This window comes from Procambarus clarkii, chromosome 14, assembly GCF_040958095.1.
Source record: "Procambarus clarkii isolate CNS0578487 chromosome 14, FALCON_Pclarkii_2.0, whole genome shotgun sequence".
NCBI lineage: Eukaryota > Metazoa > Arthropoda > Malacostraca > Decapoda > Cambaridae > Procambarus > Procambarus clarkii.
Window position 1 is genome coordinate 39,724,538 of NC_091163.1, and position 26,635 is coordinate 39,751,172.

General features: G+C 49.1%; 1 protein-coding gene across 1 annotated transcript in view; it reads right to left on the bottom strand.

Moving 5' to 3' along the window:
* Positions 1–26,635, bottom strand: part of LOC123772696 (glutamate receptor ionotropic, kainate 2) — a gene marked incomplete at its 5' end in the record, with an annotated part of 107,690 nt that overhangs the window by 57,155 nt on the left and 23,900 nt on the right. Inside the window, 3 exon segments of the mRNA XM_069324519.1 lie at positions 15,295–15,552; positions 21,182–21,286; positions 25,143–25,346. Coding sequence (XP_069180620.1) covers positions 15,295–15,552; positions 21,182–21,286; positions 25,143–25,346 — 567 coding nt within the window.

The following is a 26,635-nucleotide window of genomic DNA, read 5'->3' on the forward strand; positions in this document are numbered from 1 at the left end:
ATATCTACACTTGAAACTGTGTATGGAGTCAGCCTCCACCACATCACTTCCTAATGCATTCCATTTGTCAACCACTCTGACACTAAAAAAGTTCTTTCTAATATCTCTGTGGCTCATTTGGGCACTCAGTTTCCACCTGTGTCCCCTTGTGCGTGTTCCCCTTGCGTTAAATAGACTGTCTTTATCTACCCTATCAATCCCCTTCACAATCTTGAATGTGGTGATCATGTCCCCCCTAACTCTTCTGTCTTCCAGCGAAGTGAGGTTTAATTCCTGTAGTCTCTCCTCGTAGCTCATACCTCTCAGCTCGGGTACTAGTCTGGTGGCAAACCTTTGAACCTTTTCCAGTTTAGTCTTATCCTTGACTAGATATGGACTCCATGCTGAGGCTGCATACTCCAGGATTGGCCTGACATATGTGGTATACAAAGTTCTGAATGATTCTTTACACAAGTTTCTGAATGCCGTTCGTATGTTGGCCAGCCTGGCATATGCCGCTGATGTTATCCGCTTGATATGTGCTGCAGGAGACAGGTCTGGCGTGATATCAACCCCCAAGTCTTTTTCCTTCTCTGACTCCTGAAGAATTTCCTCTCCCAGATGATACCTTGTATCTGGCCTCCTGCTCCCTACACCTATCTTCATTACATTACATTTGGTTGGGTTAAACTCTAACAACCATTTGTTCGACCATTCCTTCAGCTTGTCTAGGTCTTCTTGAAGCCTCAAACAGTCGTCTTCTGTTTTAATCCTTCTCATAATTTTAGCATCGTCCGCAAACATTGAGAGAAATGAATCGATACCCTCCGGGAGATCATTTACATATATCAGAAACAAGATAGGACCGAGTACAGAGCCCTGTGGGACTCCACTGGTGACTTCACGCCAATCGGAGGTCTCACCCCTCACCGTAACTCTCTGCTTCCTATTGCTTAGATACTCCCTTATCCACTGGAGCACCTTACCAGCTACACCTGCCTGTCTCTCCAGCTTATGTACCAGCCTCTTATGCGGTACTGTGTCAAAGGCTTTCCGACAATCCAAGAAAATGCAGTCCGCCCAGCCCTCTCTTTCTTGCTTAATCTGTGTCACCTGATCGTAGAATTCTATCAAGCCTGTAAGGCAAGATTTACCCTCCCTGAATCCATGTTGGCGATTTGTCACGAAGTCCCTTCTCTCCAGATGTGTTACCAGGTTTTTTCTCACGATCTTCTCCATCACCTTGCATGGTATACAAGTCAAGGACACTGGCCTGTAGTTCAGTGCCTCTTGTCTGTCGCCCTTTTTGTATATTGGGACCACATTCGCCGTCTTCCATATTTCTGGTAGGTCTCCCGTCTCTAGTGATTTACTATACACTATGGAGAGTGGCAAGCAAAGTGCCTCTGCACACTCTTTCAGTACCCATGGTGAGATCCCATCTGGACCAACCGCCTTTCTAACATCCAGATCCAGCAGGTGTCTCTTGACCTCCTCTCTCGTAATTTCGAACTCCTCCAAGGCCGCCTGGTTTACCTCCCTTTCTCCTAGCACAGTGACCTCACCCTGTTCTATTGTGAAGACCTCCTGGAACCTCTTGTTGAGTTCCTCACACACCTCTCTGTCATTCTCTGTATACCTGTCCTCGCCTCTTCTAAGTTTCAATACCTGTTCTTTCACTGTTGTTTTCCTTCTGATGTGACTGTGGAGTAGCTTTGGTTCGGTCTTGGCTTTGTTTGCTATATCATTTTCAAAAATTTTCTCTGCTTCTCTTCTCACCCTGACGTACTCATTCCTGGTTCTCTGGTATCTCTCTCTGCTTTCTGGTGTTCTGTTATTCCGGAAGTTCCTCCACGCCTTCTTGTTCATTTTCTTCGCTTCCATACATGCCCTATTATACCATGGATTCTTTTGTTGCTTCTCGGATTTTTCCCTTTGGGCCGGGATGAACCTGTTTACTGCCTCCTGACACTTTTGGGTAACATAGTCCATCATACCCTGTACAGACTTGTCTCTGAGGTCTGTGTCCCAAGGTATTTCACTTAGGAAACTTCTCATCTGTTCATAATTCCCCTTTCGGTATGCCAGCCTTTTGATTCCTAGTTCTTTTTGGGGGGAGATAAGTCCTAGCTCTACCAGGTACTCAAAGTTCAATACACTGTGGTCACTCATTCCCAAGGGCGCTTCCATCTTAACTTCCCTTATATCCCATTCATTTAGGGTAAATATCAAATCAAGCATTGCTGGTTCATCTTCTCCTCTCATTCTTATTGGCTCTTTGGTATGTGTGTGTCACTGTGTGTGTCACTGTGTGTGTCACTGTGTGTGTCACTGTGTCACTGTGTGTCACTGTGTGTGTCGCTGTGTGTGTCACTGTGTGTGTCACTGTATGTGTCCCTGTGTGTGTCACTGTGTGTGTCCCTGTGTGTGTCACTGTGTGTGTCCCTGTGTGTGTGTCACTGTGTGTGTCCCTGTGTGTGTCACTATATGTGTCCCTGTGTGTGATACTGTGTGTGTCACTGTGTGTGTCACTATATGTGTCCCTGTGTGTGTCCCTGTGTGTGTCACTGTGTGTGTCACTGTGTGTGTCACTGTGTGTGTCACTGTGTGTGTGTCCCTGTGTGTGTCACTGTGTATGTCACTGTGTGTCACTGTGTGTGTGTCACTGTGTGTGTCACTGTGTGTGTCACTGTGTGTGTCACTGTGTATGTCACTGTGTGTCACTGTGTGTGTGTCACTGTGTGTGTCACTGTGTGTCACTGTGTGTGTCCCTGTGTGTCACTGTGTGTGTCACTGTGTGTCACTGTGTGTCACTGTGTGTGTCACTGTGTGTGTGTCACTGTGTGTGTCACTGTGTGTGTGTCCCTGTGTGTGTCACTGTGTGTGTGTCCCTGTGTGTGTCACTGTGTGTGTCACTGTGTCCCTGTGTGTGTCACTGTGTGTGTGTCCCTGTGTGTGTCACTGTGTGTGTCACTGTGTCACTGTGTGTGTCACTGTGTCACTGTGTGTGTCACTGTGTCACTGTGTGTGTCACTGTGTCCCTGTGTGTGTCCCTGGGTGTGTCACTGTGTGTGTCATTGTGTGTCACTGTGTGTGTCCCTGTGTGTGTCCCTGTGTGTGTCACTGTGTGTCCCTGTGTGTGTCACTGTGTGTGTCACTGTGTGTGTCCCTGTGTGTGTCCCTGTGTGTGTCACTGTGTGTGTCACTGTGTGTCACTGTGTGTGTCACTGTGTGTGTCACTGTGTGTCACTGTGTGTGTCACTGTGTGTGTCACTGTGTGTGTCACTGTGTGTGTCACTGTGTGTGTCACTGTGTGTGTGTCACTGTGTGTGTCACTGTATGTGTCACTGTGTGTGTCACTGTGTGTGTCACTGTGTGTGTCACTGTGTGTGTGTCACTGTGTGTGTGTCACTGTGTGTCACTGTGTGTGTCACTGTGTGTGTGTCACTGTGTGTGTGTCACTGTGTGTGTGTCACTGTGTGTGTGTCACTGTGTGTCACTGTGTGTGTCACTGTGTGTGTCACTGTGTGTGTGTCACTGTGTGTCACTGTGTGTGTCACTGTGTGTCACTGTGTGTGTGTCACTGTGTGTGTCACTGTGTGTGTCACTGTGTGTGTGTCACTGTGTGTGTGTCACTGTGTGTGTGTCACTGTGTGTGTCACTGTGTGTGTCACTATATGTGTCCCTGTGTGTGTCACTGTGTGTGTCACTGTGTGTGTCACTGTGTGTGTCACTGTGTGTCACTATATGTGTCCCTGTGTGTGTCACTGTGTGTGTCACTGTGTGTGTCACTGTGTGTGTCACTGTGTGTGTCACTGTGTGTCAATGTATGTGTCACTCTGTGTGTCACTGTGTGTCACTGTGTGTGTCACTGTGTGTCACTGTGTGTGTCACTGTGTGTGTCACTCTGTGTGTCACTGTGTGTCACTGTGTGAGTCACTGTGTGTCACTGTGTGTCACTGTGTGTGTCACTGTGTGTGTCACTGTGAGTGTCACTGTGTGTGTCACTGTGTGTGTCACTGTGTGTGTCACTGTGTGTGTCACTGTGTGTGTCACTGTGTGTGTGTCACTGTGTGTGTCACTGTGTGTGTCACTGTGTGTGTCACTGTGTGTGTGTCACTGTGTGTGTCACTGTGTGTGTCACTGTGTGTGTCACTGTGTGTGTCACTGTGTGTGTGTCACTGTGTGTGTCACTGTGTGTGTCACTGTGTGTGTCACTGTGTGTGTCACTGTGTGTGTCACTGTGTGTGTCACTGTGTGTCACGTTGTGTGTCACTGTGTGTGTCACTGTATGTCACTGTGTGTGTCACTGTGTGTCACTGTGTAGTGTCACATGTGTAGTAAGGAGTCACATATGACCTACCTGACAACCAGCAAACACACGTTGAGCCACACACCTGACTGCAACCCTGCTAACACTGCCTCCCAGACACCTGCAGCAGAACTCCTTCATGTTGCCACATGTACACACCTGACCAAGCTAACACAGTCTCAGGTGTGGAATATCGTGAGAAGAAAAGGGTGCTTACACCGCCCTGTGGCCACAGTGTGCAACACACCTGACACAGATCAGGCAACACACATGACACATACCAGGCAACACACTTGACACAGACTAGGCAACACATATGACACAGACCAGGCAACACACATGACACAGACCAGGCAACACACCTGACACAGACCAGGCAACACACATGACACAGACCAGGCAACACACATGACACAGACCAGGCAACACACATGACACAGATCAGGCAACACACATGACACAAACCAGGCAACACACATGACACAGACCAGGCAACACACCTGACACAGACCAGGCAACACACATGACACAGATCAGGCAACACACACACATGATACAGACCAGGCAACACACATGACACAGATCAGGCAACACACATGACACAGACCAGGCAACACACCTGACACAGACCAGGCAACACACATGACACAGATCAGGCAACACACATGACACAGATCAGGCAACACACATGACACAAACCAGGCAACACACATGACACAGACCAGGCAACACACCTGACACAGACCAGGCAACACACATGACACAGATCAGGCAACACACATGACACAAACCAGGCAACACACCTGACACAGATCAGGCAACACACATGACACAGACCAGGCAACACACCTGACACAGACCAGGCAACACACATGACACAGATCAGGCAACACACATGACACAGACCAGGCAACACACCTGGCACAGATCAGGCAACACACTTGACACAGACCAGGCAACACACCTGACACAGACCAGGCAACACACCTGACACAGACCAGGCAACACACACACATGACACAGACCAGGCAACACACATGACACAGACCAGGCAACACACATGACACAGACCAGGCAACACACATGACACAGACCAGGCAACACACCTGACACAGACCAGGCAACACACATGACAAAGACCAGGCAACACACACACATGACACAGACCAGGCAACACACATGACACAGACCAGGCAACACACATGACACAGACCAGGCAACACACATGACACAGACCAGGCAACACACATGACAAAGACCAGGCAACACACATGACACAGACCAGGCAACACACCTGACACAGACCAGGCAACACACATGACACAGACCAGGCAACACACATGACACAGACCAGGCAACACACACATGACACAGACCAGACAACACACATGACACAGACCAGGCAACACACACATGACACAGACCAGACAACACACATGACACAGACCAGGCAACACACATGACACAGACCAGGCAACACACACATGACACAGACAAGACAACACACATGACACAGACCAGGCAACACACACATGACACAGACCAGACAACACACATGACACAGACCAGGCAACACACACATGACACAGACCAGGCAACACACATGACACAGACCAGGCAACACACATGACACGGACCAGGCAACACACACATGACACAGACCAGACAACACACATGACACAGACCAGGCAACACACATGACACAGACCAGGCAACACACACATGACACAGACAAGACAACACACATGACACAGACCAGGCAACACACACATGACACAGACCAGGCAACACACATGACACAGACCAGGCAACACACATGACACGGACCAGGCAACACACACATGACACAGACCAGACAACACACATGACACAGACCAGGCAACACACATGACACAGACCAGGCAACACACACATGACACAGACAAGACAACACACATGACACAGACCAGGCAACACACACATGACACAGACCAGACAACACACATGACACAGACCAGGCAACACACATGACACAGACCAGGCAACACACATGACACAGACCAGGCAACACACATGACACAGACCAGGCAACACACATGACACAGACCAGGCAACACACATGACACAGCGTCAAACAGGTGTCTGCGTGCTCAAGTTGCGTCAGTCACATGTGTGTATTCATATGTGCCTAAAATTCAGGTGTGTAAATTGGACCCAAAAAGACATGTTTTTGCGGCCTTACAATGCTCCTAACGCCTCTCTCATTGTATCCTGCCTCTCTCATTGTATTCTGCCTCTCTCATTGTATTCTGCCTCTCTCATTGTATTCTGCCTCTCTCATTGTATTCTGCCTCTCTCATTGTATTCTGCCTCTCTCATTGTATTCTGCCTCTCTCATTGTATTCTGCCTCTCTCATTGTATTCTGCCTCTCTCATTGTATCCTGCCTCTCTCATTGTATCCTGCCTCTCTCATTGAATCCTGCCTCTCTCATTGTATCCTGCCTCTCTCATTGTATCCTGCCTCTCTCATTGTATCCTGCCTCTCTCATTGTATCCTACCTCTCTCATTGTATCCTGACTCTCTCATTGTATCCTGCCTCTCTCATTGTATCCTGCCTCTCTCATTGTATCCTGCCTCGCTCATTGTATCCTGCCTCTCTCATTGTATCCTGCCTCGCTCATTGTATCCTGCCTCTCTCATTGTATCCTGCCTCTCTCATTGTATCCTGCCTCGCTCATTGTATCCTGCCTCTCTCATTGTATCCTGCCTCGCTCATTGTATCCTGCCTCTCTCATTGTATCCTGCCTCTCTCATTGTATCCTGCCTCGCTCATTGTATCCTGCCTCTCTCATTGTATCCTGCCTCGCTCATTGTATCCTGCCTCTCTCATTGTATCCTGCCTCTCTCATTGTATCCTGCCTCGCTCATTGTATCCTGCCTCTCTCATTGTATCCTGCCTCTCTCATTGTATCCTGCCTCTCTCATTGTATTGTGCCACCATAAATGCCACCATAAATGCCACCATAAATGCCAATATAAATGCCAATATAAATGCCACCATAAATGCTGCCAAAAATGCCACCATAAATGCCACCATAAATGCCGCCATAAATGCCACCATAAATGCCACCATAAATGCCACCATAAATGCTGCCATAAATGCCGCCATAAATGCCACCATAAATACCACCATAAATGCCACCATAAATGCTGCCATAAATGCCACCATAAATGCCACCATAAATGCCACCATAAATGCTGCCATAAATGCCACCATAAATGCTGCCATAAATGCCACCATAAATGCCACCATAAATGCTGCCATAAATGCTGCCATAAATGCCACCATAAATGCCACCATAAATGCCACCATAAATGCCACCATAAATGCTGCCATAAATGCTGCCATAAATGCCACCATAAATGCCACCATAAATGCCGCCATAAATGCCACCATAAATGCTGCCATAAATGCCACCATAAAGGCTGCCTTAAATGCCACCATAAATGCCACCATAAATGCTGCCATAAATGCCACCATAAATGCTGCCATAAATGCCACCATAAATGCCACCATAAATGCCGCCATAAATGCCACCATAAATGCTGCCATAAATGCCACCATAAATGCTGCCATAAATGCCACCATAAATGCTGCCATAAATGCCACCATAAATGCCACCATAAATGCTGCCATAAATGCCACCATAAATGCCACCATAAATGCCACCATAAATGCCAATATAAATGCCAATATAAATGCCACCATAAATGCTGCCAAAAATGCCTCCATAAATGCCACCATAAATGCCGCCATAAATGCCACCATAAATGCCACCATAAATGCCACCATAAATGCTGCCATAAATGCCGCCATAAATGCCACCATAAATGCCACCATAAATGCCACCATAAATGCTGCCATAAATGCCACCATAAATGCCACCATAAATGCCACCATAAATGCTGCCATAAATGCCACCATAAATGCTGCCATAAATGCCACCATAAATGCCACCATAAATGCTGCCATAAATGCCACCATAAATGCCACCATAAATACTGCCATAAATGCTGCCATAAATGCCACCATAAATGCCACCATAAATGCCGCCATAAATGCCACCATAAATGCTGCCATAAATGCCACCATAAAGGCTGCCATAAATGCCACCATAAATGCCACCATAAATGCTGCCATAAATGCCACCATAAATGCTGCCATAAATGCCACCATAAATGCCACCATAAATGCCGCCATAAATGCCACCATAAATGCCGCCATAAATGCCACCATAAATGCTGCCATAAATGCCACCATAAATGCTGCCATAAATGCCACCATAAATGCCACCATAAATGCTACCATAAATGCTGCCATAAATGCCACCATAAATGCTGCCATAAATGCCACCATAAATGCCACCATAAATGCTGCCATAAATGCCACCATAAATGCTGCCATAAATGCCACCATAAATGCTGCCATAAATGCCACCATAAATGCTGCCATAAATGCTGCCATAAATGCCACCATAAATGCCACCATAAATGCTGCCATAAATGCCACCATAAATGCCACCATAAATGCCACCATAAATGCTGCCAAAAATGCCACCATAAATGCTGCCATAAATGCCACCATAAATGCCACCATAAATGCCACCATAAATGCCACCATAAATGCCACCATAAATGCTGCCATAAATGCCACCATAAATGCCACCATAAATGCTGCCATAAATGCCACCATAAATGCCACCATAAATGCTGCCATAAATGCCACCATAAATGCCAATATAAATGCCACAATAAATGCTGCCATAAATGCTGCCATAAATGCCACCATAAATGCTGCCATAAATGCCACCATAAATGCCACCATAAATGCTGCCATAAATGCCACCATAAATGCTGCCATGAATGCCACCATAAATGCCACCATAAATGCTGCCATAAATGCCACCATAAATGCTGCCATAAATGCCACCATAAATGCTGCCATAAATGCCACCATAAATGCCACCATAAATGCCACCATAAATGCTGCCATAAATGCTGCCACAAATGCCACCATAAATGCCACCATAAATGCCACCATAAATGCTGCCACAAATGCCACCATAAATGCCACCATAAATGCCACCATAAATGCTGCCATAAATGGCACCATAAATGCCACCATAAATGCTGCCATAAATGCTGCCATAAATGCCACCATAAATGCTGCCATAAATGCCACCATAAATGCTGCCACAAATGCCACCATAAATGCCACCATAAATGCCACCATAAATGCTGCCATAAATGCCACCATAAATGCCACCATAAATGCTGCCATAAATGCTGCCATAAATGCCACCATAAATGCTGCCATAAATGCTGCCATAAATGCCACCATAAATGCCACCATAAATGCTGCCATAAATGCTGCCATAAATGCCACCATAAATGCCACCATAAATGCCACCATAAATGCTGCCACAAATGCCACCATAAATGCCACCATAAATGCCACCATAAATGCTGCCACAAATGCCACCATAAATGCCACCATAAATGCCACCATAAATGCTGCCATAAATGGCACCATAAATGGCACCATAAATGCCACCATAAATGCTGCCATAAATGCTGCCATAAATGCCACCATAAATGCTGCCATAAATGCCACCGTAAATGCTGCCACAAATGCCACCATAAATGCCACCATAAATGCTGCCATAAATGCCACCATAAATGCCACCATAAATGCTGCCATAAATGCTGCCATAAATGCCACCATAAATGCTGCCATAAATGCCACCGTAAATGCTGCCACAAATGCCACCATAAATGCCACCATAAATGCCACCATAAATGCTGCCATAAATGCCACCATAAATGCCACCATAAATGCTGCCATAAATGCTGCCATAAATGCCACCATAAATGCTGCCATAAATGCTGCCATAAATGCTGCCATAAATGCCACCATAAATGCTGCCATAAATGCCACCATAAATGCCACCATAAATGCTGCCATAAATGCCACCATAAATGCTGCCATAAATGCTGCCATAAATGCTGCCATAAATGCTGCCATAAATGCCACCATAAATGCTGCCATAAATGCTGCCATAAATGCCACCATAAATGCCACCATAAATGCCACCATAAATGCTGCCACAAATGCCACCATAAATGCCACCATAAATGCCACCATAAATGCTGCCACAAATGCCACCATAAATGCCACCATAAATGCCACCATAAATGCTGCCATAAATGGCACCATAAATGGCACCATAAATGCCACCATAAATGCTGCCATAAATGCTGCCATAAATGCCACCATAAATGCTGCCATAAATGCCACCGTAAATGCTGCCACAAATGCCACCATAAATGCCACCATAAATGCTGCCATAAATGCCACCATAAATGCCACCATAAATGCTGCCATAAATGCTGCCATAAATGCCACCATAAATGCTGCCATAAATGCCACCGTAAATGCTGCCACAAATGCCACCATAAATGCCACCATAAATGCCACCATAAATGCTGCCATAAATGCCACCATAAATGCCACCATAAATGCTGCCATAAATGCTGCCATAAATGCCACCATAAATGCTGCCATAAATGCTGCCATAAATGCTGCCATAAATGCCACCATAAATGCTGCCATAAATGCCACCATAAATGCCACCATAAATGCTGCCATAAATGCCACCATAAATGCTGCCATAAATGCTGCCATAAATGCTGCCATAAATGCTGCCATAAATGCCACCATAAATGCTGCCATAAATGCCACCATTAATGCCACCATAAATGCCACCATAAATGCCACCATAAATGCTGCCACAAATGCCACCATAAATGCCACCATAAATGCCACCATAAATGCCACCATAAATGCCTAAACAGTGTTGACAGATATTCAATTTCCATAAAAAATTGCGTTTTCTTAAGTCTGGCGAAAGGACAATTTTTCACTAAGAGTTACTGGCCATTATTGTGCCTTGTCTCTCCTTATTATTCTTTATTGCTGTTATTATTCTTAACTCTTTTTATTATATCTTCACCTTACCCCTGTACCACAACTTGGCATAACTTGTTCAACCTGGGTTTACCTAGGAGGCCCCAGGAAGCTCCAGGATGCCCCAGGAAGCTCCAGGAGGCCCCAAGAAGCTCCAGAAGGCTCCAAGAAGCTCCAGAGGCTCCAGGAAGATCCAGAAAGCCCCAGGAAGCTCCAGGAGGCCCCAGGAGGCCCCAGAAACCTCCAGGAGGCCCCAGGAAGCTCCAGGAGGCTCCAGGAAGCTCCAGGAAGCCCCAGGTAGCTCCAGGAAGCTCCAGGAGGCTCCAGGAAGTTTTAGGAGGCCCCAGGAAGCTCCAGGAGGCTCCAGGAAGCTCCAGGAGGCCCCAGGAAGCTCCAGGAAGCTCTAGGAGGCCCCAGGAAGCTCTAGGAGGCCCCAGGAAGCTCCAGGAGGCCCCAGGAAGCTCCAGGAGGCTTCAGGAAGCTCCAGGAAGCTCCAGGAAGCTCTAAGAGGCCCCAGGAAGCTCTAGAAGGCTCCAGGAAGCTCCAGGAGGCCTCAGGAAGCTCCAGGAAGTTCTAGGAGGCCTCAGGAAGCTCCAGGAGGCCCCAGGAAGCTTCAGGAAGCTCTAGGAGGCTCCAGGAAGCTCCAGGAGGCTCCAGGGAAGCCCCAGGAAGCCCCAGGAAGCTCCAGAAAGCTCCATGACGCTCTATGACGCTCCAGAAAGCCCCAGAAAGCTCCAGGAAGCTCCAGGAGGCTCCAGGAGGACCCAAGAAGGCCCCAGGAAGCCCCAAAGAGCCTCTACTGAAGCCATTGTAAATGTAAGATATACTCCCCCAGGCGCCGGGGTGTAGGTAGGATGAACTACTCTACTGTGTTATTGTGGTTAATGGGAGTTATGGAGGTGTTGGGAGGCTCTGAACCAGTCCTTGTAATGCTTATATGGAACATTGTACCTCCGTATAATGTTAATATTGACCAGTTAGTGTTAGGTTAGGGTGAGGCCGTGGGGGTGACTTGAACCTGCGTGTTCTCTGTGTCTCTCTGTCTGTCTGTCTGTCTCTCTGTCTGTCTGTCACTCTCCGTCTCTCTCTCTCTCTCTTAACACTCTCACAAAGTCAGTCGGATCTTTTCCTACTGTCATAATCATGGTGCTTCACGAGGCTTCACTAAGCATGTCAGGAAGCACTTGAGGCTTCACTAAGGATACAATATGAAGCACAGAGAGCATGCAACAGAGAGTACAGGACCGTTGCAACAGAAGCCAGGCTGAGTGACGGCCAACAGGACTCGTGTCAAGAGAGTACATGATCTATGCAACAGAGAAGCCAGGCTGCAGGATAAGGACTCATACAACACAGCTTCTGCAGTGAATATTTTCAGGCAGTGACTTCACCTGGATGGGTGACCTCCCTCACCCTCCCCCCCCCCCCCCCCCGTCACCAGCACTCACTCATGCCTCATAGGTCACTCATTGTCTCATTTACCGCAAGGCCTACCTGTACTGGTGATTTGAGGGCCTATCAGCCTCTGGAGGGTTATTAAGGTCTATCAACCTCTGGAGGGTTATTAAGGTCTATCAACCTCTGGAGGGTTATTAAGGTCTATCAACCTCTGGAGGGTTATTAAGGTCTATCAACCTCTGGAGGGTTATTAAGATCTATCAACCTCTGGAGGGTTATTAAGGTCTATCAACCTCTGGAGGGTTATTAAGGTCTATCAACCTCTGGAGGGTTATTAAAGCCTATCAACCTCTGGAGGGTTATTAAGGCCTATCAACCTCTGGAGGGTTATTAAGGTCTATCAACCTCTGGAGGGTTATTAAGGTCTATCAACCTCTGGAGGGTTATTAAGGTCTATCAACCTCTGGAGGGTTATTTAGGTCTATCAACCTCTGGAGGGTTATTAAGGTGTATCAACCTCTGGAGGGTTATTAAGGCCTATCAACCTCTGGAGGGTTATTAAGACCTATCAACCTCTGGAGGGTTATTAAGGCCTATCAACCTCTGGAGGGTTATTAAGGTCTATCAACCTCTGGAGGGTTATTAAGGCCTATGAACCTCTGGAGGGTTATTAAGGCCTATCAACCTCTGGAGGGTTATTAAGACCTATCAACCTCTGGAGGGTTATTAAGGCCTATCAACCTCTGGAGGGTTATTAAGACCTATCAACCTCTAGAGGGTTATTAAGGCCTATCAACCTCTGGAGGGTTATTAAGGCCTATCAACCTCTGGAGGGTCATTAAGGCCTATCAACCTTTGGAGGGTCATTAAGGCCTATCAACCTCTGGAGGGTCATTAAGGCCTATCAACCTTTGGAGGGTCATTAAGGCCTATCAACCTCTGGAGGGTCATTAAGGCCTATCAACCTCTGGAGGGTCATTAAGGCGTATCAACCTCTGGAGGGTCATTAAGGCCTATCAACCTTAGGAGGGTCATTAAGGCGTATCAACCTCTGGAGGGTTATTAAGACCTATCAACCTCTGGAGGGTTATTAAGGCCTATCAACCTCTGGAGGGTTATTAAGACCTATCAACCTCTGGAGGGTTATTAAGGTCTATCAACCTCTGGAGGGTCATTAAGGCCTATCAACCTTTGGAGGGTCATTAAGGCCTATCAACCTCTGGAGGGTCATGAAGGCCTATCAACCTCTGGAGGGTCATTAAGGCCTATCAACCTTTGGAGGGTCATTAAGGCCTATTAACCTCTGGAGGGTCATTAAGGCGTATCAACCTCTGGAGGGTCATTAAGACCTATCAACCTCTGGAGGGTTATTAAGACCTATCAACCTCTGGAGGGTCATTGAGATCATAATTGCTTATCGACCAACCAGCAGGTGTACCTTACTCTAGAACTAAAGTATACTGTATACTGCTGCGGAAGTTGAGCTCTGGCTCTTTGGTCCCGCCTCTCAACTGTCAATCAACTGGTGTACAGGTTCCTGAGCCTATTGGGCTCTATCATATCTACATTATAAACTGTGTATGGAGTCAGCCTCCACCACATCACTGCCTAATGCATTCCACCTGTTAACTACTCCCACACTATCCATCAGCTGGTAGTGTGTTCACATGTATCCATCAACATGTATAATGTATATGTTCACCTAGACAGCAATACATAGAGCACAGAATACATTGATCATGAGTAAATATGATTACAGTATACATGAGGTATCAGGAGGCCCCAGGAGGCCGCAGGAGGCCCCAGGAGGCCCCAGGAAGCACCAGGAGGCCCCAGGAAGCACCAGGAGGCCCCAGGAAGCACCAGGAGGCCCCAGGAAGCACCAAGAGGCCCCAGGAGTGAGTGCTGAGGGGAGAGAGAGAGAGAGAGAGAGAGAGAACCGTGCCCAAACGGTTCTAGTCTCGACGGTACCTTAGGGTTCAGATCGGACCCTTGCTGCATAAGGGTTCCAATAGTGAACCAGAACGAGTTGGCAAGGGTGAAGTCGTTCTCCATGACCTCTCTATTGTCATGGCAGGGTCCGGGGATGTGCCACTCGTAGGGAGAGAACCTGGCCACGACGTAGATGGTACTGGAGACGCCCACGTAGGCGGCTAGGATGTAGAACCATATCTCCACAGCCAGAGGGTTCATGAAGCTGAACAGCTGGGTAGGGACTCTCTGGGGCACCTAGGTAGCAGCAGCCAGGAGAGGTAATGAATCTAGATGTAGACAAGACATTTACAGGGAGAGTAAACAAAGGGTGCATCATAGAACATGGGAAGAGGCTGCCGGGGTTCCGCTGTCGCTCGGGTCTGAAAAAGATGGCGAATTAGTGCAGATGAACGACATTTTGTCTCGTGTTGCAATCGTTCTCGAGCTGATAAGTCAATCAATTGATCTACAGGTATTTAATCGTCTGAGAAGGCTAAAGGGCCAGTCAGAGGCCTACGCGAGAATTATCCTTGCAAATCAACACAAAAGCAAAGAGAAGGTTACAAACGAGGCAGCACAAGACAATATGCCTCCCATCAGAGCTCGCTGCCTCCAGCACTGACCTTGGGGTTGAGACCAGAACCTTGTCGCAGCAGCGTACCGGTGATGAACCAGAAAGAGTTGCTAACGCTGAACTGGTTCTCGACAACGTCGCTCTCAGCGTTGCAAGGGTGCGGGTTGTTCCACTCGTAGGGGGAGAACCTGGCCATCACAAACATGGTGAAGGCCACCAGCACGTACGCAGCCATCACGTACAGCCAGATCTCCACCGCCAACGGGTTCATGAACGAGAACAGACGAGTGGGCTGGCTCGTAGGGATCTGCATACAGGTGGAAGCACAAGCAAGTCACAGGATGATTACCACTTTACCACCTCCAGACCACTTCGAACAAGTCCTACGAATCCCACCGCTGCCACCATTGTAATAACCGTTAATCTCCACTACCTGCTCCGTTACTTCTATTGTACTAACGGACGTTCTACCGATCTTGTGACAGGTTAACACTCGGGCCGTCATATGAGGAACTAAACAATTAATCACTATAGACTGAGAACTGGTTAGGCAACTTACGGGAGTAGAACGTGAGGGAGAGAGTGGGGGTAGAGGGAGAGTCATGGAGAGTGAGAAACGAGTTAGGGAGAATGAGAACGAATGAGGGAGAGTGAGATTGACATATTAGTTGCTACAGCCTTCATATAAGTTACCAAGTAACGCTGCCACCACCCTGAGTTACCAGACACGGGACCGGGGATTCGTAGGTCTTGTAAATTGTGTAATCCTGCCAGGACAGGTGTAAGGGACCATGTAATCCTACCAGGACAGGTGTAAGGGACCGTGTAATCCTACCAGGACAGGTGTAAGGGACCATGTAATCCTACCAGGACAGGTGTAAGGGACCGTGTAATCCTACCAGGACAGGTGTAAGGGACCATGTAATCCTACCAGGACAGGTGTAAGGGACCGTGTAATCCTACCAGGACAGGTGTAAGGGACCATTGAGTGGTGTGAGGATCCTGGCCTGTCAGCGGAATAATCCTGACCACTCGGGGAACTATAAGGTACACAGGAGTAAGGCGGAACACCCAACTCTCTCTCTCTCTCTCTCTCTCTCTCTCTCTCTCTCTCTCTCTCTCTCTCTCCTCTCTCTCTCTCTCTCCTCTCTCTCTCTCTCTCTCTCTCTCTCTCTCTCTCTCTCTCTCTCTCTCTCTCTCTCTCTCTCTCTCTCTCTCTCTCTCTCTCTCTCTCTCTCTCTCACCTTCTACCCCCGTAAATTGCCTAAGCAGTTCTCAATCTACATTGATTAATTGTTTAGTTCCTGGTATGACGGCCCGAGTGTTAAGGAACATCTGTTAGTACAATAGAAGTAGCGGAGCAGGTAGTGGAGATTAATGGTTATTACAGTGTCATGTGTGTGTGTCTTAATTGTTGATGTGCTTGTATGTCATGTTTTATCCCAGCATAGTTGAGGCAGTTGATAGTGGTAAGGATTGTGATGTTGTGGACCTTGACTTTAGCAAAGCTTTTGATACAGTGCCACATGAAAGACTGATTAAAAAGGTAGAGGCTCATGGTATTGGGGGTGCTATATTAAGTTGGATTAGGGCATGGTTATACCAAAGGTAGAGGTTCATGGTATTGGGGGCGCTATATTAAGCTGGATTAGGGCATGGTTATACCAAAGGTAGAGGCTCATGGTATTGGGGGTGCTATATTAAGCTGGATTAGGGCATGGTTATACCAAAGGTAGAGGTTCATGGTATTGGGGGCGCTATATTAAGCTGGATTAGGGCATGGCTATACCAAAGGTAGAGGCTCATGGTATTGGGGGTGCTATATTAAGCTGGATTAGGGCATGGCTATACCAAAGGTAGAGGCTCATGGTATTGGGGGCGCTATATTAAGTTGGATTAGGGCATGGCTATACCAAAGGAAACAGAGAGTTAGTATAAATGGAGTCAAGTCAGGGTGGGAAAATGTTGTTAGTGGAGTACCTCAGGGCTCTGTCCTGGGACCTCTGTTGTTTATAATATATATAAATGATTTAGATTCAGGTTTGAGTAGCAACATTTGCAAATTTGCAGATGATACGAAAATCGGCAGGGAAATTAATTCGGAGGAGGACTCACTATCACTTCAAGTTGATCTAGATAGGGTTTTGAAATGGTCAAAGGATTGGCACATGCAGTTTAATGCTGATAAATGTAAAGTTCTGAGGCTAGGTAATGATCATAGAGTTACAAGATACGAGCTAGATGGTGTTGAGATTGCAAGTCGGATTGCGAAAGGGATCTGGGAGTTGTGATTAGTAAGAATTTAAAACCAAAAAATCAATGCATAAATGTTCGTAATAAGGCAAATCGGACACTGGGATTTATTAATCGAAGCGTTAGTAACAAGACACCTGGTGTGGTTCTTCAGCTATATCTTGCTCTGGTTAGGCCCCATTTAGATTATGCAGTTCAGTTTTGGTCGCCGTACTATAGAATGGATATAAATTCACTTGAACGTGTCCAGCGTAGGATGACTAAGTTAATTCCCCAAATTAGAAATCTTTCATATGAAGAAAGATTAACAATGATTAAATTGCATTCACTGGAAAGGCGAAGAGTTAGGGGTGACATGATAGAGGTTTACAAGTGGATGAATGGACATAACAAAGGGGATATTAATAGGGTATTAAAAGTATCAACACGGGACATTCTTATCTTGTGTCATGTGTGTGTGTTTTGGCTGTGTTTATGTGTTGTCGTGTGTGTGTTGGGACTGTGTTTGGATCACATGTGCGTCTCGACTACTCTTCAACCTTCCAGGTTGGTGTGTTCTTTTCATAACATAATTCCTTGAGTATTGGCCCATTTGCTTGTGTGTGTTGGGTCTCCTACATGTGCTCCAGGTGTGATCATGAGCTCACTTGTCGTGGGCACTCTGAGAACCTCTCCACTCTCAGGTTTCGCTGTTTCCTCAGATGCTCGCCGGTGTTGCCCTGAACTGACCGGCGTGTCCTTCTTGGTGGGTTCGGATCTCCCGGCACGAAAGGCCAGCCTGCCGTTGAGGATGCCTCGCTCTTCGTAGCATGCAGGAATGGTTTGTCCTGATGGTGATGTTTGTGTGTGGTGGTGGAGGTCCAGGAGTCCGCTCATTGTTCCATTTCATGGCGCGGAGTCCCTTCTGGTTTGGCTTTGTCAGGCTGCTTGGCCGTTCCTGGTGTTATGAAGTCTGAGTTAGGGTAGTAACCCCTAAAAGCTTCGAAGTCAGGGGTTGATGTATGTTGACCAGACCACACACTAGAAGAATGGTTCAGGACGGACCGAAACGTCGTCGTCCCTTCAACTTCTAGTGTGTGGTCTGGTCAACATACTTCAGCCACGTTATTGTGACTCCTCGCCTGCATCAGGGGTTGATGTTTCATTGGGCGAGGTTACGTCTTCTCTGGGGGTTGGGGGGGGGCGTCGTTGTTTCCATGTCGGCAGCAGAGGTCGCTCAGCAACTGTTCCAGCTGAGAGTCTGCTGCCTTCTGTTCCTCAGCGAGATGTTACTGGCACGGAACCTTCCCTCTGGGGAGATTGTCCTCTGTCTCTGGGGCCTCTCGAACTCTCTTCTTCGCGATCACGATCTCGCTATTTCGATGAAGCCAAGTTCAGGTCTGCCTTGGCATTTTTTGGTTATGCTATGATGTTCCTGGTTTGTCATAACTTGTAGTCAACCCTTTCTTGACAGCCTGGGATGGTTTTCTTGGCAGCCTGCGATGGCTTTAGTCATCCTCAACGCTCGAGCAACGTGATGTTAGTTCGATGTTCATGGGCGGTAATTCTTTTGTGCCTTGTTGAGGCTTGTTAGTTTGTATTATCCTTGCCCCGAGCTATGGACATGTGGCAACTCCATGTTAAGCTGCCATTTTTGTGCCCAGTCTGTGAACGATCCGTCACATTGAGGTGCGGTTAACCATCACACTGCGGTATAGGGTCACATCTGGTCCTTCGAACCCAAGCGGGACTTACCAGACCTGCAGCATATTCGGGACCTTTCGGGTTTCAATCACAGCAACACACCTGCTGGAACATCTGCAACACACCTGCTGGAACATCTGTCTCCATCACAGTCTCTCACAGACCACCTGCTTTGATGTGCTTAACATCCTGCTTCCTCATCTCTATGAATATCTGTTTGGGTTTCTGCTTGTATATTGTTTTCAAATGTATCTCTCATTCTATTCTTAATTTGATTATACCAGTTTCCCCCTTACATTAGATTGTATGTATGTATGTATGTATGTATGTATGTATGTATGTATGTATGTATGTATGTATGTATGTATGTATGTATGTATGTATGTATGTATGTATGTGTGTGTGTGTGTGTATTCACCTAGTTGTGTTTGCGGGGGTTGAGCTTTGCTCTTTCGGTCCGCCTCTCAACTGTCAATCAATTGTTTACTAACTACGTTTTTTCTCTCTCCACACCACACACACACACACCAGGAAGCAGCCCGTGACAGCTGACTAACTCCAAGGTACCTATTTACTGCTAGGTAACAGGGGCATTCAGGGTGAAAGAAATTTTGCCATTTGTTTCTTCCTTTTGATGGAATCGAACCCGCGCCACAGAATTACGAATCGTGCGGGCTGTCCACCAGGCTGTGTGTGTGTGTGTGTGTGTGTGTGTGTGTGTGTGTGTGTGTGTGTGTGTGTGTGTGTGTGTGTGTGTGTGTGTGTGTGTGTGTGTGTGTGTGTGTGTACTCACCTATATGTACTCACCTATATGTGCTTGCAGGATCGAGCATTGACTCTTGGATCCCGCCTTTCGAGCATTGGTTGTTTACAGCAATGACTCCTGTCCCATTTCCCTATCATACCTGGTTTTAAAATTAGTAATAGTATTTGCTTCCACAACCTGTTCCTGAAGTGCATTCCATTTTCCCACTACTCTCACGCTAAAAGAAAACTTCCTAACATCTCTGTGACTCATCTGAGTTTCAAGCTTCCATCCATGTCCTCTCGTTCTGTTACTATTCCGTGTGAACATTTCGTCTATGTCCACTCTGTCAATTCCTCTGAGTATCTTATACGTTCCTATCATGTCCCCCCTCTCCCTTCTTCTTTCTAGTGTCGTAAGGCACAGTTCCCTCAGGCGCTCCTCATACCCCATCCCTCGTAGCTCTGGGACGAGTCTCGTTGCAAACCTCTGAACCTTTTCCAGTTTCATTATATGCTTCTTCAGATGGGGACTCCATGATGAGGCGGCATACTCTAAGACTGGCCTTACGTAGGCAGTGTAAAGCGCCCTAAATGCCTCCTTACTTAGGTTTCTGAATGATGTTCTAACTTTTGCCAGTGTAGAGTACGCTGCTGTCGTTATCCTATTTATATGTGCCTCAGGAGATAGATTAGGTGTTACGTCCACCCCCAGATCTCTTTCACGCGTCGTTACAGGTAGCGTGGTGTGTGTGTGTGTGTGTGTGTGTGTGTGTGTGTGTGTGTGTGTGTGTGTGTGTGTGTGTGTGTGTGTGTGTGTGTGTGTGTGTGTGTGTGTGAGGTGACGATGAGAGAGATAATCCTCTCTTCAACACATAGAGGACTTCATTTTATATGACAAGACAATGTATACAGCCAAAGTCCCAGCTGGGCCTAGTACGCTTGACACAAAGTCCCAGCTGGGCCTAGTACGCTTGACAGCCAAAGTCCCAGCTGGGCCTAGTACGCTTGACAGCCAAAGTCCCAGCTTTGCTGAGTACGCTTGATAAATATAGGCTGAGTATTTGAGCTGAGGCCAGCAAGATTATCCTAAGCAGCCAGAAGTCCTAGCTAGACCTCGTAAGCTTGACAAGTAGAGCCAGAGAGTCCTAGCCAGACCTCGTAAGCTTGACAAGGAGAGCCAGAGAGTCCTAGCCAGACCTCGTAAGCTTGACAAGGAGAGCCAGAGAGCTTAAGCTTGGGCCGGCGACACTGACCTTGAAGAGGATGGAGATGCCGAGGTTCATGAAGGGTTTAGTGAAGTCGATGACGCTCTCTCTGGCGTAGTTGATGGTCATGGAACCCACCGCCAGGTCGGCTTTCTGCGGTGGAGCCAAGCACCTCGTTAGTGGCCCGGGGGTAGTTAGTGGCCCAGGGGGGTAGTTAGTGGCCCCGGGGGGGGTAGTTAGTGGCCCCGGGGGGTAGTTAGTGGCCCCGGGGGGTAGTTAGTGGCCCCGGGGGGTAGTTAGTGGCCCCGGGGGGGGGGTAGTTAGTGGCCCCGGGGGGTAGTTAGTGGCCCCGGGGGGTAGTTAGTGGCCCAGGGGGGTAGTTAGTGGCCCCGGGGGGGGTAGTTAGTGGCCCCGGGGGTAGTTAGTGGCCCCGGGGGGTAGTTAGTGGCCCAGGGGGGTAGTTAGTGGCCCCGGGGGGGGGGTAGTTAGTGGCCCCGGGGGGTAGTTAGTGGCCCCCGGGAGTAGTTAATGGCCCCGGGGGTAGTTAGTGGCCCCGGGGGTAGTTAGTGGCCCGGGGGGTAGTTAGTGGCCCCAGGGGGTAGTTAGTGGCCCCGGGGGGTAGTTAGTGGCCCCAGGGGGTAGTTAATGGCCCCGGGGGTAGTTAGTGGGCCCGGGGGGTAGTTAGTGGCCCCCGGGGGTAGTTAATGGCCCTGGGGGTAGTTAGTGGCCCCGGGGGTAGTTAGTGGCCCGGGGGGTAGTTAGTGGCCCAGGGGGGTAGTTAGTGGCCCGGGGGTAGTTAGTGGCCCAGGGGGGTAGTTAGTGGCCCCGGGGGGGGTAGTTAGTGGCCCCGGGGGGTAGTTAGTGGCCCCGGGGGTAGTTAGTGGCCCGGGGGGTAGTTAGTGGCCCCAGGGGGTAGTTAGTGGCCCCGGGGGGTAGTTAGTGGCCCCGGGGGGTAGTTAGTGGGCCCTAGGGGTAGTTAGTGGGCCCGGGGGGTAGTTAGTGGGCCCCGGGGGTAGTTAGTGGGCCCGGGGGGTAGTTAGTGGGCCCGGGGGGTAGTTAGTGGCCCCGGGGGGTAGTTAGTGGCCCCGGGGGGTAGTTAGTGACCCCGGGGGGTAGTTAGTGGCCCCGGGAGGTAGTTAGTGGGCCCGGGGGGTAGTTAATTGCCCCGGGGGGTAGTTAGTGACCCCGGGGGTAGTTAGTGGGCCCGGGGGGTAGTTAGTGGCCCCGGGGGTAGTTAGTGGCCCCGGGGGGTAGTTAGTGGCCCCGGGGGGTAGTTAATTGCCCCGGGGGGTAGTTAGTGACCCCGGGGGTAGTTAGTGGGCCCGGGGGGTAGTTAGTGGGCCCAGGGGGCTCGTTAGTGGGCCCAGGGGGTAGTTAGTGGCCCGGGGGGTAGTTAGTGGCCCCGGGGGGTAGTTAATTGCCCCGGGGGGTAGTTAGTGACCCCGGGGGTAGTTAGTGGGCCCGGGGGGTAGTTAGTGGGCCCAGGGGGTAGTTAGTGGGTCCGGGGGTAGTTAATGGGCCCGGGGGGTAGTTAGTGGGCCCATGGGGGTAGTTAGTGGGTCCGGGGGTAGTTAGTGGGCCCATGGGGGTAGTTAGTGGGTCCGGGGGTAGTTAGTGGGCCCCGGGGGGTAGTTAGTGGGCCCGGGGGGTAGTTAGTGGGCCCAGGGGGGTAGTTAGTGGGCCCGGGGGTAGTTAGTGGGCCCAGGGGGTAGTTAGTGGGTCCGGGGGTAGTTAGTGGGTCCGGGGGTAGTTAGTGGGCCCAGGGGGGTAGTTAGTGGGCCCGGGGGTAGTTAGTGGGCCCCGGGGGGTAGTTAGTGGGCCCCGGGGGGTAGTTAGTGGGCCTGGGGGGTAGTTAGTGGGCCCGGGGGCTAGTTAAGGGGTCCTGGGGGTAGTTAGTGGGCCCCGGGGGGTAGTTAGTGGGCCCCGGGGGGTAGTTAGTGGGCCTGGGGGGTAGTTAGTGACCCCGGCAGGGGTAGTTAGTGACCCCAGCGGGGGTAGTTAGTGACCCCGGCGGGGGTAGTTAGTGACCCCGGCGGGGGTAGTTAGTGACCCCAGCGGGGGTAGTGTAGTTAAGTCTTTAGTGTTGGTGTCAGAACAACTAACCACTTAACTAGTTAGTAATCTGAAGAGCTTGTTACCTCTCTAAGGTGAGTTACGTCGACCTTAACAACTGGTCAGTAACAGCTGTTTCAAGCTAATTGCTTCAGCCATTGTCCTCCTCTGTAACAAGCCCTTGTGAGAGTTATTGGGGCAGTAGCTTGGGCTCGAACACGCGACTCCTGGCGAGTGTTTAGACACACACACATCACCGACTCAGCCATGATGAGCTTACATATAGTGTAACAAGATGTCATCGCTCATCACGGTGTAGTGGATTGGTCCACGGACGCGAGATCGATCCCAATACATTGCCAAAAAGGTTCTGACAAGCACGTCATATTACCATAGATTATGTTATCAATTACTATTAATTATTAGGCAGATGTTAACTTTAAAAATATATTACAAAAATCTACTATTGATGTGATAATTTCTAAAGTGATGGAATTATTTTGGGTGTGTTGGGTGATGCGTAAAGCCAGCAGCAACAGGCAGGTTGGTGGTCTAGGGAACAACACTGTACAAGATGCTATACTCACAAGGCTACTGTCTCTCAACAATCTACTCACCTTTACTCACAATATTTATGAGTTCCTTATTTTATCTCTGTGACTCATTGACTCACCTTGTTAGATCCATTCGTGACTCATCAGACGCGTCCGTGACTCACTAGACCCGTCCGTGACTCACCAGACTCATCCGTGACTCACCAGATCCATCTGTGGCTCATCAGACGCGTCCGTGACTCACCAGACCCGTCCGTGACTCACCAGATCCATCTGTGACTCATCAGACGCGTCCGTGACTCACCAGACCCATCAGTGACTCACCAGACCCGTCCGTGACTCACCAGATCCATCTGTGACTCATCAGACGCGTCCGTGACTCACCAGACCCATCAGTGACTCACCAGACCCGTCCGTGACTCACCAGATCCATCTGTGACTCATCAGACGCGTCCGTGACTCACCAGACCCATCCGTGGCTCACTAGACCCATCTGTGACTCACTAGACCCATCAGTGACTCACCAGACCCCATCAGTGACTCACCAGACCCATCCGTGACTCACCAGACTCATCAGTGACTCACCAGACCCATCAGTGACTCACCAGACCCCATCAGTGACTCACCAGACCCGTCCGTGACTCACCAGACCCATCAGTGACTCACCAGACCCATCAGTGACTCACCAGACCCATCAGTGACTCACCAGACCCATCCGTGACTCACTAGACCCATCTGTGACTCACCAGACCCATCTGTGACTCACCAGACCCCATCAGTGACTCACCAGACCCATCAGTGACTCACCAGACCCCATCAGTGACTCACCAGACCCATCTGTGACTCACCAGACCCCATCAGTGACTCACCAGACCCATCAGTGACTCACCAGACCCCATCAGTGACTCACCAGACCCATCTGTGACTCACCAGACCCCATCAGTGACTCACCAGACCCATCAGTGACTCACCAGACCCATCCGTGACTCACCAGACTCATCAGTGACTCACCAGACCCATCAGTGACTCACCAGACCCCATCAGTGACTCACCAGACCCATCAGTGACTCACCAGACCCATCCGTGACTCACTAGACCCATCTGTGACTCACCAGACCCATCTGTGACTCACCAGACCCATCCGTGACTCACCAGACTCATCAGTGACTCACCAGACCCATCAGTGACTCACCAGACCCATCAGTGACTCACCAGACCCATCTGTGACTCACCAGACCCATCCGTGACTCACCAGACTCATCAGTGACTCACCAGACCCATCAGTGACTCACCAGACCCATCCGTGACTCACCAGACTCATCAGTGACTCACCAGACTCATCAGTGACTCACCAGACCCATCAGTGACTCACCAGACTCATCAGTAACTGACTCCTGACTCACCTTATCAATAAGGTCCCTCACTAGACCGTTCCACTCCCCGGTGTCGGTGTCTATCAGGCCGTACAGGCTGTCCTCCGACACTTCGATCTGGTACTCGAAGCCCGCCATGGCGGCGACGTAGGCGATGAGGTCGACGCAGAAGCCCTCGTAGCGGCCGTGGCCCGACGTGTCGTTGGCCAGCCTCGTCATGACGAAGGGCGTCTCCTGCAGGGCGCGGCACGGCGGGGGAGCAAGGGTCAAAAACCGGGTCAGGGGTCGAGCATTTGTTGATACTGGTTATAGAGGGGTGTGAGTTGGTGGGTTGGGTCTTAGGGGGTCTATTTGGGGGGGTTCTATTGGGGCTATTGGGGTCTATTAGATCTATTTGGGGTTCTATTGGGCCTATTGGGTCTATTGGGGGTTGTATTGGGTCTATTTGGGTTTCTATTGGGTCTATTGGAGGTTGTATTGGGTCTATTTGGGGTTCTATTGGGTCTATTGGGGGTTGTATTGGGTCTATTTGGGGTTCTATTGGGTCTATTGGGTCCATTGGGGGTTTTATTTGGTCTATAGGAGGTTCTATTGGGTCTATGGGAGATTCTATTGGGGTTTTTATTGGGTCTATTGGGGGGTTCTATTGGGTCTATTGGGGGTTCTATGGGGTCTATTGGGGGTTCTATTGGGTCTATTGGGGGTTCTATTGGGGGTACTATTGGGTCTATTGGGGGTTCTAGTGTGTCTATTGGGGGTTCTATTGGGTCTATTGGGGGTTCTATTGGGTCTATTGGGGGTTCTATTGGGTCTATTGGGGGTTCTATTGGGTCTATTGGGGTTCTATTGGGTCTATTGGGGGGTTCTATTGGGTCTATTGGGGGTTCTATTGGGTCTATTGGGGGTTCTATTGGGTCTATTGGGGTTCTATTGGGTCTATTGGGGATTCTATTGGGTCTATTGGGGGTTCTATTGGGACTATTGGGGTTCAATTGGGTCTACTGGGGTTCTATTGGGGATTCTATTGGGTCTATGGGGGGTTCTATTGGGTCTATGGGGGGTTCTATTGGGTCTATGGGGGGGTTCTATTGGGTCTGTGGGGGGTTCTATTGGGTCTATGGGGGTTCTATTGGGTTTATGGGGGTTCTATTGGAGGTTCTATTGGGGTATTAATACGTTCAAAAAGCGACGTACTAGACCACATTATTGCACTGTTATAGTGACGCTCTGTGTGGACCAGCCTCGGTGGGTTAAGTGGGTTGTGAGGGTTGGCACGTGTCATGTTTTCAGGCGAAACATTTGCATCTTTCACGGAGTGGCGCGTGACGTGGACGTGATATCATGATATCAGGGCAGTTATCATGGGGGATGTGCTGAGTCATCGTTGATATCATACGTCAAGGCTTCCAACACGTGCTTGAGGCAGTGTTGCGTCACGCAGAAGTGCTTGAAGCAGCGTTGCGTCACTCACAGGTGCTTGAAGCAGTGTTGCGTCACTCACAGGTGCTTGAAGCAGTGTTGCG